Source organism: Dermacentor variabilis, chromosome 6 (assembly GCF_050947875.1).
Source record: "Dermacentor variabilis isolate Ectoservices chromosome 6, ASM5094787v1, whole genome shotgun sequence".
NCBI classification, from domain to species: Eukaryota; Metazoa; Arthropoda; class Arachnida; order Ixodida; family Ixodidae; genus Dermacentor; species Dermacentor variabilis.
In genome coordinates this window covers 100,429,077-100,446,043 of record NC_134573.1, presented here as the reverse complement: position 1 = coordinate 100,446,043, position 16,967 = coordinate 100,429,077, and the positions used below count along the sequence as shown (strand labels likewise).

At 45.2% G+C, this 16,967-nt stretch overlaps 1 protein-coding gene and 1 non-coding gene across 6 annotated transcripts; both read left to right on the top strand.

The window, feature by feature from the left end:
- The first annotated feature begins 434 nt into the window (after positions 1–434).
- Positions 435–15,176, top strand: LOC142584291 (uncharacterized). Of its 5 annotated transcripts, XM_075694432.1 has the most exons (7): positions 437–576; positions 652–830; positions 1,894–2,132; positions 4,739–4,833; positions 6,524–6,544; positions 13,958–14,011; positions 14,717–15,176. In XM_075694432.1, the coding sequence occupies exons 2-7, from the start codon at positions 795–797 to the stop codon at positions 14,779–14,781; spliced, it is 510 nt and encodes a 169-aa protein (XP_075550547.1). In that variant the 5' UTR covers positions 437–576; positions 652–794; the 3' UTR covers positions 14,782–15,176. The 5 variants fall into 5 exon arrangements, with proteins under 5 accessions (XP_075550546.1, XP_075550545.1, XP_075550550.1 ...); XM_075694433.1 differs by lacking the exon at positions 6,524–6,544; XM_075694435.1 differs by lacking the exons at positions 6,524–6,544; positions 13,958–14,011 and having other exon boundaries at positions 436–576.
- On the top strand, positions 3,869–4,061 carry LOC142586416 (U2 spliceosomal RNA). The gene has a single exon (XR_012829215.1). It is a non-coding gene; the product is annotated as a U2 spliceosomal RNA (small nuclear RNA).
- Positions 15,177–16,967: the final 1,791 nt, after the last annotated feature.

Below are 16,967 nucleotides of genomic sequence, written 5' to 3'. Positions count from 1 at the left end.
GGGCGCGGACAAAATCAGAAATTCACTTATTCGAAACCTAGGGGACGAACAGGTGGAACAACTCACCGCCTTCCTCAACCAACACTGGGCTGCGGAAACGGTACCAGAGGAATGGAAACACGCCGAGATTGTAATGATTCCCAAACCAGGTAAAAAGCTACAGGTAACAAACTTACGACCAATCTCCCTGACCTCATAATATAATCTACCCTGCAACTTCCTCGTCTACCTCCACACACTTGCCGAGAAATCGTCGGCTACTAACCTAGTTCTGTCCATCCCACTGATCTGTACCATGCCCCTTGCAATAGAGATCCATACCCCGTGAGATTCGTCACTGTACTGAGTATGCTTAGAGCCAAGCCATACGGGGACACGAGCCCACCTACGCGCTCACGAGAGCGCGCGCTTACGTTGCCAAACCGACTTGCTCGAGCAACTGCTACGGTCGAGCAAAGAGGACGACAAAGAAGTGCGTTCGGTGGCGTTCTTTCCTGTCGGGGCGGCTTCTGCAACCAGGGAACAGCGTTTTCTTTTAGTAGCAAGTCCTGGGGAGAACAGAGTCGAGTTCGGTCGGTGAGCAGACATTGCCCGTTTACGGCAACGTGCCGCCGCGTCCAACGACATTCGCTTCGTTTTTTTTGAACGCAGGGGAAGCAGCCGGACGAGCCGCTCGCTGAGCCAGCTCCACTCGAACGAGTCGTTCCAAGGCGGCAACAGGAAACGGCCGCCGACCGAAGTGAACTCTTAACTGACGTTTGGGAGTCCACGCGGGTGCCTTGTTCACGGGAGTCATGTCAGTCGATTTAAAACCAGGGACTTCTAGCGTGGTGAGTACGGATCCAGGCACGTTGCGACGTTGTTTCATGCGCATTCTTGAGGATCGTGCTATTTGAGCCATCGCTATTATTTGAGTGAACGTTTACTTCCTGGCAATACTTAATGTACGTTGCGTAACGCATAGTGATAGGTTTGAATTTGATGTGGTACGCACCAGCGAGTGTCTTCTCAGGCAATATAAAAAAAACGTAAAACTACTTTAAAAACGCCCTGCTACGTAAACGTACGTGACTCAATTATCACAATTATAATTATATATCACAATTATAGCGATAGCAATGATATGGACATACCGAGCAAATTCTTCGCCGTCGGCGTTGGCGTCGCCGACGGCGAAAGGTGTATGTATGCTGCATTAAGGTGTATGTATGCTGCATGCATATTCATGCCGTATTTGAGAGTTATATTGATACACTATTCAGTCACTAATGTTACTAATACTCATACCATACCATGCTCATACCAGGTCTTACGTTCTTGACTTTGATTTTGATAATGGCAGTCCGCAAACAATAGTAATAAAAAAAACAGCATTCTACGCGCATACCTTTTAAGTCTTCTCAGATTGGCAAATATTAAGAAAATTCCATACCAGTGTAAATTTCTTGCTGTTTTTATTTTTCACGGTGGCATTACTCATGCGAACATATTTGTAAGATATTCCTTGTCATTCTTGTTCTGCTGTCCTATTTTCAGTATGATTACACTTTGCGCATTTGTCAATATGAGTGAATTGTATGTAGTTTGCAACGTCAGGTATCCTTCAACATCTGTGTGCCCTGATGCTGATACCTGTCCGAGATGCACAGCGTGATAGCTTCGCCAAGCTGTCCAAAAGCAGCTTTTTCTCTCAGTCTTAACGTTCTTTATTGCGCGTCAAAGAACGAAGTTCTACTTCTAGCGAAACTGTTGATACAGTAAAAGCGACCATTATTTGGCATTGTAGAAGCCTAAACAACAAATACACGTCAAACCTATTATGCGCCTATATTGGCCCTTCAATCACGCGGAAGGAAGCTTTTTCTATCCTTCTCAATATATCCTCGTTCGCAGTCAAGCACACGCTCCGAAGATTGGCCCAGCCGTAGGACTTCCGACACTCAAAGTCGAACGGAAACGACGTCCGGCACCACGACCAGCAGCGCATCCTCCGTTTCGTCTCGCAAACCGTCCGGCACCTCGCCCGCAAATCCGCCCAGCGCTCCCATGTTTTCGGGCACCACGCCAAAGTCTCAGTCCTTGCTCGTCACGGACAAATCAAAGACCTCGGATTTGAAAGAGCGCTTCGAGCCGTGAGTTCAACTTGACAGCAAACTTTTAGCACGCGAAATAGAGATCCTGCATATATATCCGCAACGCAGGCAGTGTGTCATATACTAGGCGCATGAAATGCGTCAGTGGCACAAGGAAACTAATCATCGTTGTCATAGCCACAGTGGTCCAGTTCTCCTTGACGTTGCACTGGTACGGTAAACTGCCAGTACAACGCACGTGTGTGGATAAACAAAAAGCACCAAGCCTTTGAAATGTATCGACAGTGGTACTCCGCAGCAGTGGATAGCGGAGGTGTGTACCCCGTCGTTATGGGCCTCCTATAACCGTGGTTGAAAAAGGAGGAAAGAAACTTCGTGTTGTGACGTCATCCGTTCATTGGCTTGCCTGCACATCAGAGCAACTTGAAACGTTTTTCACAATTTCGACAGAATATGGCCGCTCAGGGACTACCAGAATCCTTGTCAGCTATGAAACAACGGCGGATGCAGCTAAGACGGCAGATAAAGGTGCTGCGCAGGCACCTTGCTTGTATGGAGGCGAAATGGGTCGCTGTGGTAACACCAGGCTAACAGTCTTTGGCGGCGTTCTATGGCGGTAGCATTGTTTTGGAGGTAACTCTACTCATTTGAAACGTACAGTGCCATACGCAACGTCTAGGGGATGCTGCGTCCTCACGAGCTTATTGGAGGCCAAAAAGACTATACAGTATCCCACTAAATTTGCTAAAGAGAAGCCTGTCGTTCAGACCATTGAGCTAACATGAGAGCATTCAGTAGTAGATAGAGTTGCCTAATCTTGGTGCCTGCGACTCCAAACGTTCTCGTGACCTTGCCTATCACGTTTTATCTTTTTAATTGAGCAAGCAAAAGAAAACCCATGATGAAAATTACTTTTCGCTGCACATGCAGACGAATTAGAAAGTACCGTTTCAGCTATGTGAATCTTTTGAATACACATGCCACGCATTTATTTTTTATCACGTAAATAAAATTAGACTTGATCTGACGGCATTTCAGTTCTATTTATAGCGCAACATCTTGTTGAAATTGATCGGTCAGCACAGTGAGAAAGTCATTTGAATCCACGAGCACCAAGTTTATTCAATTCCAACTATTAAGCATTATTCCCTAGCTGCAGCTGAACGACGCTTGTGGCTGCCATGGACACCAGTGCTAAATATCTCTCGTAAATTGTAAAAAGCACTACAGCATATGCTATGAGGTACTTGGCAGTCAGCCACAAACATTACTCTCTCTGGTATGTGTTGTACGACAAGTTGGTGGTGGCCTACATAGCGCTGCATAATCCCCACATGTGTTCGGTATACACTGAAGAGCTCGGCGCTCTAGGCCGGGCGGGGACGTAAAGAAGTTCTGTTACCCCACTGACTTGAGAGAACCAGCAGGAGTGTCTGTAGAACGGTGAGGATCGGCTATGACAGTCACGATAGCGGTGTCACCCATTTTATCTCGACGGCCACATACACTTATCTTCAATGTTGGAGAATTGCATAGGCGCTGAACACAAAAAAGCGCCCTTAATTGCTTCAATTTTGGTTTACAGCGGCAGGCTTTCGCTCTTTCTGTTGATTTCGACATGTACAAGTGTGGCATCTCAATTATCGCCAGCAACGTGGTGTTACAAGGATGGCCGTCGCGGTGGTTTCCGGGGGCGTTTATCGCTCCTGCTCCAAGCCACGAGTCCTTTCTTTCCGAATAATGTCTTAGACTGCGGCAGTGGTTCGTAGACACGTATACATGGCCGACGCGGCCGGGTCAAAGTGTATACTATAATATCTGTTCTTATCAGCTTAATATCTGATACTCGTTCTATTTAGACCCACGATATTACTTATTTTGACAAGTTGCTTGAGTGCTTGAAGCCTGCTTCACCACCGCCACGGGTAGGCCCGGTATTGCACTATCTCTGGAATCGGCCCACGGTTTTTGGTCTATGGACATAGATCCGCTGGAAACTAGCCATATGCAGCTTTGCTGTAAAAACGCTCGTGTCCTTACACTTAGATGCTCCTTAGAGAACCCATTTGGTCGAAATAAATCCGGAGTTCCTCATTCTGGCGCACTTAATGATAGTACAGTGGTTTTGGCAAGTAAACCCGCATAATTTAAGTTCAAGGTTAGCATACAAAAATCTTTCTTAGTCTCGGAATTTGCGCATACGTCAATTGCTTACGGTAACTGGGGAATCTATTAAATGAATAAATAAATGAATAGTGGGCTTTTACGAAGCAAAACCACGATTTGATTGTGAAGCACGCCGTAGTGGCGGAGTCCGAATAAAGTTTGACCACCAGAGGATCTTTAACGTACCCCCACTACACGAGAAAATGGTGGTTTCGTTCTTTCTTTCTTTTTTTCTTGCTTTTTTTTTGCATTTCGCCCCTATCGCAATGCGGCCGCCGCGGTCGGGATATGTTACGGTGACCTCGTGCTTGGCAGCGCAACACCACAACCGCTAAGGCACCGCGGCGGGTGAATCTAGGAAAGAGTTGACCATCAATCAATATCTGTCACGGGAAAAAGTTGTGAATGTGCAAAGTTAAATAATGAAAGCGATTCTGTCACCTCACCGCCTTGCGATTTCTCTCTCTCTCTCTCTACAGAAGAGGAGGGGAAGGCGCGCTGTTGCCATACTGCGGGTGCATCCTGGCCCCCCTGGTTTCGCACATCCTTCTCTTGCTCATACTGACGGCTACTTGTAAGCATCAAATATTCCTGCTCATTACTTCCGCTGCTTAATGAGCGAATAGTGAGCTTCGCCGCGATGCCGAAACCAACTTTGGCTCACCGTACTGCCATCTTACGGACAAATAACTGTAAACGCCACATATAAGTGGTGGCACTTAGTGTGACTTCGTGTTTGACAAAAGTCAGTTTCCTGCTAAGTCAAATCTGTGCTCAAGCAATATCTCAGACGAGAAAAGAAGGAAAAAACTTCATATTAATGTAGGTTTCTTTTCACAGAAGTTCTTGGTGGGGTAATATCTTGGCATTACAATGCGCAAAGTCATTTTAGAACTTTTGCTTCAGCGGACTTGTACCTTAACCACGTCGCGAATATTCATTTGGCGTGTTTTCTGTCCTCAGACAGTCAGCTCGGGCCTGGAACAGCAAGTCGCTGCCCTTCGTGTTAATATATAGATAAAGCGCCCCTCATTTCTTGCTTCAACAGCGCCGCTTTTCCGCGGAATAAAACGCGATGGTGTAACAAACCACCTCCTTGATTCCTGCACCACGGAGAAGTTTCTGAAGCAAGCCCTCACTCCAGTGTATTTAAAATATCGCCAGAATGCAAGGGTAAGAGGTATTTCCCGGAAGGCTTATCGTTTGGTGTCGAGGCATAGTGACTACTTCAGCCGATTATCGGCGCTGTCATTCACCCTGAGTCGAGGTTGAAGATCTAGTGGAGTAATCGTGCTGAAATCGCGGATTAAAACTGGGACCTCATTGAAAGACAAAAGTCGCGTAATTGGGGAAATACCTGTCGCTCAGTGCTCTTGGATGAACGAGCAGTCTTTCGGTTGTCATTACATTATGGTCAGGCTAAGAAGATATTTCTTTTCAACTGAGCTAAGAAAAAATTGTTATGTATGCTTTTCCTGCATTTCTTTATTGTAGCGTACACTGTACTACTAATAATAAATTACGATTGATCTGTGAGCGTTAAGATGATTTCAATTTCCGACACTGATAAGCATCCGGCAATATCGCGATCAGTTTGAGTGACGCTATGGAAAAGGGTAGTTTAATTTTTACCTGTTTACGTCACTCTTAGCGCTTTTATTTCAAGCAGTGCCACTTGCGGGAAGCATTTAGTGTCTTGTCTTTTTTCTAAGCTTTATCTCTGATGTCGCACAACAGTTATTATATGTGAGCCTTTTCGTACTGCTTTTTCTCACTGATAATTATACTTATATTATAATTATAATTATAATTAATTGCGAGTCACTGCGGCTGTCATGCCCTACCTGATGAATTCCTATTCTTGAGGCAACTAGTTTCTCTATTATTATTGGCTCGTCGTTATTGAAGTGTACATTTTATTGGATGAATGAATCCAATAAACGAACGCCCACACTTAAAAATGTGTCAGGCATGCATTGGCACCTTAAATTTAAAAACTAGAAACTATCCCAATAATTGTTTCATATTGACCTACAATAAACACTGGCTCAATGAAAATGTTTACTTATGTCAGATGCTATGCGGCAAGATTAGGATCCTGGAAAAAAGATATAAAAATTGCTTGTTTTCGCTCAAACGTAACGCGCGAAAATTGCAAAGGAGAATTATAAACGAAAGCTTAAGATATGCATTGCCTTGCTGTAATTTTTACCTGAGCTGCCACTAATTAGGTTGTGCTTTATTTGCCTCGTGTCTCCCTCCAGATCCTACTCCACTTCACGTCTGTAAGTATGATGCTGCATGAAAATGGTTAAGTCTTGCAGACTTTATGCCCCAATGAATGGTCGCCTTGTTCAGCCTAAACCCTCAACATGTAGATTTACAAGGGCCGTTTTCTATAAATGTAAGATGCCTCAATGACTGTAATTATGACTGCCACATCGTGAAACAGCACTAAGCACAGCCGTATTGCTGTGCTGGGTTGTGATATTTCCAAGGCGTTTCCGGACGGTAACGTTATTATTTCGAATATTATCCCCAATTTTTTTAATTGTTAAAAGGGCCTCCTTAACGCAGCAGTCGCCATTTTGAGAATTATGGTTGGGCCCGTTGCATAAAGAAGCGAAATTGCTTTAGTGTGATCAAGCAATGCTTTATGAATGGCCGTAATAAAGGCGCTCTGCAATTCACTCATTGGAAGCAATTCTCTTATAGCATGAATACCATGTCATGCTCATGCCAAATACTGGGAAAATCATTTATAGTTCGTTGCGTTTCTGCTGACTTTCTGATGCATACAACAAAAAAGTGTTGGGATGCCCACTTGAATGTCAGTCATTATTGTTAAAAGGGAAGTTTGACATTAGGCCTATGGTCTTGACGTAAGACAAAGTGATCCGAGATCAGAACAAGTTTTAATAACAAAGATACGGATCTATAAAGGGACGCTGACGGTAACTATTAGGTGAAGCTAGATTGAAATATATAGACTTTCGTAATAATAAAGTCATTATTAACTGCGATAACACAGCCTTTGCAAGCAGGAAAAAGACAAGTAGGAAAAAATATAACGAAGGGGGACACCGATTTTTTGGCTACAGCACCTCTCATCTAACATCAGCATTGGCGAATTCACAGAGTCGCAGAGAGAGAGGTCACGTGAGGATTACGTCAACTGATCCGTTTAGATGGCGGGGAATCATATTGAGGAGCAGGAGCAGGAAGTTGTGAGTAATTTTCTACGCGAGAAAGTAATTTAATCGCACACAGAAAACTATGATACACTTCTAAATTATTTATCTAACTGGGCACCATAGTTCCTTTATGCTTCCTTTAAGTGTTTCGGCACAGAATTAACGTTACTGATACGTTCTGCCGCTTATTGTACGTCCGTGAAGTTCACCGTGCAAGCAAAGTTGTCTGGAAATGATAGCATTAACGAAAACGGTAATAGGGTAATGTTACGCTAATAAGCTTTATTATGATGGATCTCACTTGAAGGTCACAACTTGTCTAGTAAAGAGTAACGTTCTATGTAATTCGTATGACCCGCCGCGATTGCTTAGTGGCTTTGGTGTTGCACTGCTAAGCACAAGAGGACGGGATCAAATCCCGGCCACGGCGCCCGCATTTCGATAGGATTGAAATGCAAAAGTACCCATCCAGATATCATCATCATCATCATCATCAGCCTAGTTACGCCCACTGCAGGGCAAAGGCCTCTCCCATACTTCTCCAACTACCCCGGTCATGTACTAATTGTGGCCATGTTGTCCCTGCAAACGTCTTAATGTCATCCGCCCACCTAACTTTCTGCCGCCCCCTGCTACGCATCCCTTCCCTTGGAATCCAGTCCGTAACCCTTAGTGACCATCGGTTATCTTCCCTCCTCATTACATGTCCGGCCCATGCCCATTTCTTTTTCTTGATTTCAACTAAGATGTCGTTTACCCGCGTTTGTTGCCTCACCCAATCTGCTCTTTTCTTATCCCTTAACGTCACACCCATCATTCTTCTTTCCATAGCTCGTTGCGTCGTCCTCAATTTCAGCAGAACCCTTTTCGTAAGTCTCCAGGTTTCTGCCCCATATGTGAGTACTGGTAACACACAGCTGTTATACACTTTCCTTTTGAGGGATAGTGGCAACCTGCTGTTCATGATTTGAGAATGCCTCCCAAACGCACCCCAGCCCATTCTTATTCTTCTGGTTATTTCAGTCTCATGATCCGGATCCGTGGTCACTACCTGCCCTAAGTAGATGTAGTCCCTTACTCCTTCCAGTGCTTCGCTACCTATCGTAAACTGCTGTTCTCTTCCGAGCCTGTTAAACATTACTTTAGTTTTCTGCAGATTAATTTTCAGACCCACCCTTCTGCTTTGCCTCTCCAGGTCAGTGAGCATGCATTGCAATTGGTCTCCTGAGTTACTAAGCAAGGCAATATCATCAGCGAATCGCAAGTTGCTAAGGTATTCTCCATCAACTTTTATCCCCAATTCTTCCCACTCCAGGCCTCTGAATACCTCCTGTAAACATGCTGTGAATAGCATTGGAGATATCGTATCTCCCTGTCTGACGCCTTTCTTTATAGGGATTTTGTTGTTTTCTTTGTGGAGGACTACGGTGGCTGTGGAGCCGCTATAGATATCTTCCAGTATCTTTACATATGGCTCATCTACACCCTGATTCCGTAATGCCTCCATGACTGCTGAGGTTTCGACTGAATCAAACGCTTTCTCGTAATCAATGAAAGCTATATATAAGGGTTGGTTATATTCTGCACATTTCTCTATCACTTGATTGATAGTGTGAATATGGTCTATTGTTGAGCAGCCTTTACGGAATCCTGCCTGGTCCTTTGGTTGACAGAAGTCTAAGGTGTTCCTGATTCTATTTGCGATTACCTTAGTAAATACTTTGTAGGCAACGGACAGTAAGCTGATCAGTCTATAATTTTTCAAGTCTTTGGCGTCCCCTTTCTTATGGATTAGGATTATGTTAGCGTTCTTCCAAGATTCCGGTACGCTCGAGGTTATGAGGCATTGCGTATACAGGGTGGCCAGTTTCTCTAGAACAATCTGACCACCATCCTTCAACAAATCTGCTGTTACCTGATCCTCCCCGGCTGCCTTCCCCCTTTGCATAGCTCCTAAGGCTTTCTTTACTTCTTCTGGCGTTACCTGTGGGATTTCGAATTCCTCTAGGCTATTCTCTCTTCCACTATCGTCGTGGGTGCCACTGGTACTGTATAAATCTCTATAGAACTCCTCAGCCACTTGAACTATCTCATCCATATTAGTAACGATATTGCCGGCTTTGTCTCTTAACGCACACATCTGATTCTTGCCTATTCCTAGTTTCTTCTTCACTGTTTTTAGGCTTCCTCCGTTCCTGAGAGCCTGTTCAATTCTATCCATATTATAGTTCCTGATGTCCGCTGTCTTACGCTTGTTGATTAACTTAGAAAGTTCTGCCAGTTCTATTCTAGCTGTAGGGTTAGAGGCTTTCATACATTGGCGTTTCTTGATCAGATCTTTCGTCTCCTGCGATAGCTTACTGGTTTCCTGTCTAACGGAGTTACCACCGACTTCTATTGCGCACTCCTTAATGGTTCCCATGAGATAGTCGTTCATTGCTTCAACACTAAGGTCCTCTTCCTGAGTTAAAGCCGAATACCTGTTCTGTAGCTTGATCCGGAATTCCTCTAGTTTCCCTCTTACCGCTAACTCATTGATTGGCTTCTTGCGTACCAGTTTCTTCCGTTCCCTCCTCAAGTCTAGGCTAATTCGAGTTCTTACCATCCTATGGTCACTGCAGCGTACCTTGCCGAGTACGTATACATCTTGTATGATGCCAGGGTTCGCGCAGAGTATGAAGTCGATTTCATTTCTAGTCTCACCATTCGGGCTCCTCCACGTCCACTTTCGACTAACCCGCTTGCGGAAAAAGGTGTTCATTATCCGCATATTATTCTGTTCTGCAAACTCTACTAATAATTCTCCTCTGCTATTCCTAGAGCCTATGCCATATTCCCCCACTGACTTGTCTCCAGCCTGCTTCTTGCCTACCCTGGCATTGAAGTCGCCCATCAGTATAGTGTATTTTGTTTTGACTTTACCCATCGCCGATTCCACGTCTTCATAAAAGCTTTCGACTTCCTGGTCATCATGACTGCATGTAGGGGCATAGACTTGTACCACCTTCAATTTGTACCTCTTATTAAGTTTCACAACAAGACCTGCCACACTCTCGTTAATGCTATAGAATTCCTGTATGTTACCAGCTATTTCCTTATTAATCAGGAATCCGACTCCTAGTTCTCGCCTCTCCGCTAAGCCCCGGTAACACAGTACATGCCCGCTTTTTAGCACTGTATATGCTTCTTTTGTCCTCCTAACCTCACTGAGCCCTATTATATCCCATTTACTACCGTCTAATTCCTCCAATAATACTGCTAGACTCGCCTCACTAGATAGCGTTCTAACGTTAAACGTTGCCAGGTTCAGATTCCAATGGCGGCCTGTCCGGAGCCAGGTATTCTTAGCACCCTCTGCAGCGTTACAGATCTGACCGCCGCCGTGGTCAGTTGCTTCGCGGCTGCTGGGGACTGAGGGCCGGGGTTTGATTGTTTTATTCATATAGGAGGTTGTGGCCAAGTACTGCACCAGGGTGGCCAATCCTGCTCTGGTGAGAGAGTGCGTTACCGGTTCTGGTCACCGGGATCAGGCCGCACTCCAGGCCTGTTTGTGCAATTTCTCAACACACGGTTTCTTCTTTCTTTTTTTTTTTTGTATTTCCCGGAGGAGAATTGCGCGGCACCGGGATTTGAATCACGGTCCCCTTGCACTGGAGACGGATACTCTACCGTCCCCGCAGGAGTTAAATTAAAATTTGAATTATGGTGTTTTGCGTGACAAAAACCACTTTCTGATTATGCACGCCGTAGTGGAGGACTCCGAAAATTTCGACCACCTGGGGTTCTTTAACGTGCACCTAATTCTAAGTACACGGGTGTTTTCGCATTTCGCCCCCATCGAAATGCGGCCGCCGTGGCCGGGGTCCGATCCCGCGACCTCGTGCTCAGCAGTCTAACACCATGACCACTGAGCAACCACGGCGGGTCCCGCAGGAGTTGTACGCCTCTTTTAACCTACAGTGGTGCCCTATTTGATCAGTCAAGGTGGACCAATCTGAGCTCGGTTATACCGCATGGATGGCACTCGGCTAGAGAACCTGGTATTTATGACCTGCACATGTGTGGCCACACATAATTGAGAATATAGAATTTTTTTTTTTAGGAGGGTTTCCGTACTGTGATAAAAGGAAGGAAAATACCTTTAAAAAAAAAAGGGAACATAACATGTGATTTGAACTCGTGATCCTTCAATGTTGCCCGGAAAGGTAGCTCAGTCGGTTGGTTCGTCAAGCCAGCGGTTACTTTCAAGCGCTATAGCTCCTGCTCCGAGCCTCATACTTATGTGGAAAGGGGCTGGTGTTGTCCGCGACAGTGGTTGGAAGGCATAATTTCTTGGAAAAATGGCCGCCAGAGGAGCAGCGTGAACTCGAGCGGCTTTAGAGACTAGGAAAACTGCCTTAAGGTATTTAGAATTGAGGGGTAGTTTCGTTAACAAACTATAACACGGCAATCAGCACTTGAATATAATTATAACCCTAATAATAATTGTAAATATTCATCTCATCTATAGTATCTAAAGCGCGCGTTGTTTCTTGCCTCTGCGTGTAGTAGTTAAGAGAGCCAGTTTAAGGGCGGAGAAGAGGGAAGGAAAAGAAAGCAAACTTGCAGCGCCGTGGTTTTAAAGCGCAACCGTGGTAGAGAAACGGAAAGGCGATATAAGCATGCGTGGCCATGATACGCACACGACAAACTGCCTTACAATATTTAGACTTGAGGGGAAGCTTCGTTAACAAACTATAACACGGCAATGAGCACTCGAATACGACGAGAGAAATAATTGAGACGTGGAAAATTCCCTTGAAATAAATCTGGTTTGCGAGACAAATGCTTGTATGTATTGAATCTCTTAAAAGATGAGGGGGGAAATATGCGCTCACCGAGAGGGCATCGTCCGCACGAGACCACCGCCAGGCTCCTTACGGGGATGTGGAGAGCTTCGCGGCCGGAACGAAGCCCCCCCTCTCCGCTCCAGATATAGGTACACATTAAATAACCAGAGGTGATCAAAATTAACCTGAAGTCCTACGACGTGCCTCATAATCAGATTGTGGGTTTGGCACATCAAAACCACATAATTCTATTTAAAAATCTTATGCTTCGTGTCACTTCGTAATAATTTGTTATCAGAATAACAAAAAATAAGTCTTAGAACACTGATACGGTTATATTGCTAAAGTCATTACTCCCTAATAGAATGATACGAAGGTAATGATATAGAAGAATAACGAAAACCGCTCTCTGCATAACGAGGCTCTCGACTTTGGCAACCTCCATGCAATTCAATTTATTGACCATTTTCCTTTTCTTAAGTTGATGTACTATGCGTGACGCATACTATCTAAAGTATAATAATATTGACACGTGTACCTGTTTGTCTTTATTGGGTGACACGTTTCACCGCCTAACAAATATCGCACAGGGCAAGACGCGCTTGCATGTGTGGGAAGTTTCTGGAATGTTATCGATGGTTCCATCCACTGACTGTCTGTCTGTAACCGAAACTTGTGTAATCTGATTGCATGTGTGCGCGACGCGAATAGTGTAGAACTTTAATAATATTTGGGGTTTTACGTGCCAAAACCACTTTCTGATTATGAGGCACGCCGTAGTGGAGGACTCCGGAAATTTTGACCACCTGGGGTTCTTTAACGTGCACCTAAATCTAAGCACACGGGTGTTTTCGCATTTCGCCCCCATCGAAATGCGGCCGCCGTGGCCGGGATTCGATCCCGCGACCTCGTGCTCAGCAGCCCAACACCATAGCCACTGAGCAACCACGGCGGGTGGTGTAGAACTTTGTGGAAGGCGCGCGGGTCCCAGCGATTAGTCTGGAACATTCGACGATTGATGTATGAAAGCCAACGCGCTTGACCCGTTGATCAGATTTTCGACGATCGCCGACCGTGCTCATCACCACGATCATGTGACAATATTGTCACGTGATCACCACCACGTGACAATATTGCACTCCAGTCTTACAGAAGCGTTCAACAGTTTGAACGGCTGTGAGCGGCGGTGACCAACGCTTGCAAGTATAGACCTATAGTAAACGTGAACAAATACTCATGCTTCCGATGGCTTCACTGTTAACTTCGTGAAGGTATTTCGACAATATGGAGCTGTCAGTTTAACAGCTATTCACTCCAGTGGCGCCGCTTAATCGGTGTGATAGAAAACACATTGCCGCCATCTGCGTCACCGCCTTTACGTCGCCAATGGTGATTACACCAGGCTTAACGTCACCTTTTGAGATCGCCGGCGTACCGCTGTAGTCATACGCGCAGGCTTAAGGATAAGCCACCCTGTACCGTTTGGGAAACTCATTTGGCCCACGAAAGGGCCGATGCATGCTTCCCTTCGCTGGCGGCATATTTCGCGAGCAAGCCGTCTCTTGGCGCATATGGAGCGCTCGGATATTTCCGGGCGCATAAGCTATATCAATGCAGCTAGAATAAAAACTTGCTACTATTCTGTCTATCGCTTACGTCCGGACTTTATTTGCAGACGCTGAAACTCCTCGACCTACTGACATTTCCGAGCGCACTCAGAAGCCGAATCGTAAGTCGCCTTGCTTTTGGAAGAAAGGTTGCTTTGCTCACGAAGATAACTTCCGCGCTGGAAGCGCTGCTGCTGCTGCTCAGTGTCCAGAACATACTGCCGAGTGCGATTCGAGGCCGCAGCGTCTGAATTGCGTCTGTCACCTTTATCCCGAGTATACACGCGTTAACTCAATATACCATTATGTGCACTTCAGCCAAAGAAGCACACCATAAAGCCCTACGTCGCTCCAACTTGAGATTAAACAGGGAGATTTTAGCGCAATGATAAAACCTGCTGGTTCATCCATCCTCTAAAGATCACTTGCGACCTTAATGCAATTAGCGATCTATGTTGTGGTTGATGCATTATTATAGATGGCTTGTTTTAAATAATGGTTATAAAGGCGTCGCATACCCGTTGACACATACACTGCGATCCAAGTTGGCATCAGATTTGCTTATTGAAGAGCAGCACATTGCCCGGCATTTTATACCCAGGGGCTCAAATTGACCGGACAGATGGTTTTTGAAGCTGATTGCCTCTGCACCGCAGCCCGACACTCTGCCCATTTGACCAAGGGCTACCCAGTGACTCAAGTTAAAGGGAAGCAGTTTAGACGTGGGCGTTCATGCATACACACAACTAGATATAACGCAAGCACAATTAAGTTCCCAAAGAAATTCTTAATAGCGATAATATATTCCTTGTCACTTGGTCTTGCAGGGGTTCAAGCGCGAAGACCCTCCCATCGACGGTGCGGCTCTCGTTCGTGCGTACCGTACGTCTAGGCACCACTCCGACTAATACCGAGACTGTGGCCGCGTCCGTGACCACAGAAGACGACGTCGGTCTGAACACCTCGGAGACGGACGGGAGTGCCCGAAATGGGAGGACTCGCGTGGCACCATGGCGCCGAATGTCACTGCCCAATGGGATGAGGAGGAAGCGGTGCAGAAGCGTGAAGCCCGAGCGGAATAGACATTTGCCAGGGACAGTTCAATTCGGCCACTTATAACGCGCGCGAATTTGTGACCGCCAAAATGTTGTAGAATTTAAGTTGTATAGCATATTTGTAAGTTTTTCGCTTTTATTTTTTTGTAACTGGATCAAAGATCTGTTTCTGTCGCAGGTCTTGATTCAGTTTCTGTCGCAGGTCTCGCAATAAAGATTAATTTTGTCGAAATCTCGGACTTTTCTTCTACAGTGGTAAAGTGCTTGAATCACGAACGACAACAATAGCTGCAACAACAACCAGTTGACTTGTGCATTGCCCTTGCATGTTACCGTGATTGCTTTTGGCGTATTACCACGATAGTGTTAAGAGCCCCGTGTCGCAGAAAAGCCGGCGTCTGAGTCCCGTATCCAGCCTCAAACGCCATCTCGGCAAAAAAAATATAAAAAATAAAAATAATAATTGCATTACGCATGCCTAATCACGCAGGCGTTCCGTGTGGCACAATGAAGTGACTGAACTAATTGAATTTCTCAAGGTAAAATACGTAGAAAAAATCTAAGTACGACTTACATACAACCTACAGACATGATAGCATATGATTGTATATGTTGAATATACGAGAAAACACAATTCTGTAATGCGAAAACTAAACGTTTGGCTTACGTTTAGTACGTGGTAGGCATCTAAATCAGAACTCATGGCGTCCGCATTGACATCGAAAAGTTAATTTTAACTGCTTGCAACGGTAATATTTAGAAGGTGTAGCTTTGTGGGGTACGCCCCACTCCGCCGTAGCCTTCGCAGTGCAAGGCATTGAAGGAGCGGCGACACAGCAGAGGATGTGTTTTATTGCCAATACCTGCGCTTCTGCTGAACGCGTTGAAGTATTTCTTGTGGCAAAGTATTTCATAAATGGCTTAATTTCACTTCAAATTCCTTTCTTCACTTCCATAAGAAGTGGTTCAGGGCCCCTTTAATATGCGGTTATACTGCACGAGGCGACTTTTTAATGCGTTAGCATTGTAAGGGTACTTTACACACTCTCCGAGGCTACCTACCTACCTACCTACCTACAATACCTCTACAGTTGTTTCTAACCATTTTTTCCGCATACCTTTGTCACTGGGTAGTCAGGGATAGGGTTGGCTGGTTAGTTGGAGTTTAATGGCACAAAGGCAACTAAGGCCATGCTGCGCCAGTCACAAGACAAAAGGAAACGAAAGGTTAAAGCAGGCAAACCTGCATTGCATTATAGTTCGCGTAAATAACCAGTTGTCTCTAAAAAGTGGAATAGGTTAATAAATGGCACTAGTGGGTCATCTGCCAGTAATAGGGAAGGGTGTAAAGGCATATTTAAATTATATAGGTTGTGTAAAAGCTTCCGTCGCTGTGTTTCAAACTGTGGACATGTTATAAGGATATGTATTACTGTAAGAGGTTGATTGCATTTTTCGCAAGTCGGCGGGTTTTCTTTACGGAGGAGAAAGTTGTGTGTTAAATGTGTGTGTCCGATCCGAAGTTGACACAGGATAACCTCATAGAACCGTTGCTGGTGAGTGCATGACTTCCACTCACCAATTACGGGTTTAGTAAGATGTAGCTTTTTGCTTAAGCAATGGTCCCATTTCTGTTGCCATTTGGACGTCAAGGCCTTCCTAATAGCCGTGATACTATCCCGATATGGAAGCGCCGTGTCTGTTGTGTATTTGTGCACTGCCATTGATGCACACCTATCCGCTGCTTCATTTCCCGGTATACCGACATGGCTTGGTACCCAGCAAAACCTAATTGACCGGCCGTATTTGTTTAATGTTACCATGTTTAAAATGTCCCCTATCAGGGGTTCACATTCGGATATCGCGTGTAGAGCCTTCAGAGTGCTTAATGAATCAGTGTATATTACTGTGTTTTCGTGTTTGTCAGCGATGCTCTTTTTAACTACAGTCCATATTGCGCATACTTCGGCTGTGTAGACAGAGGCATGTTGTGGTAATCGAATTCTTGTTTCCCAATTTTCCG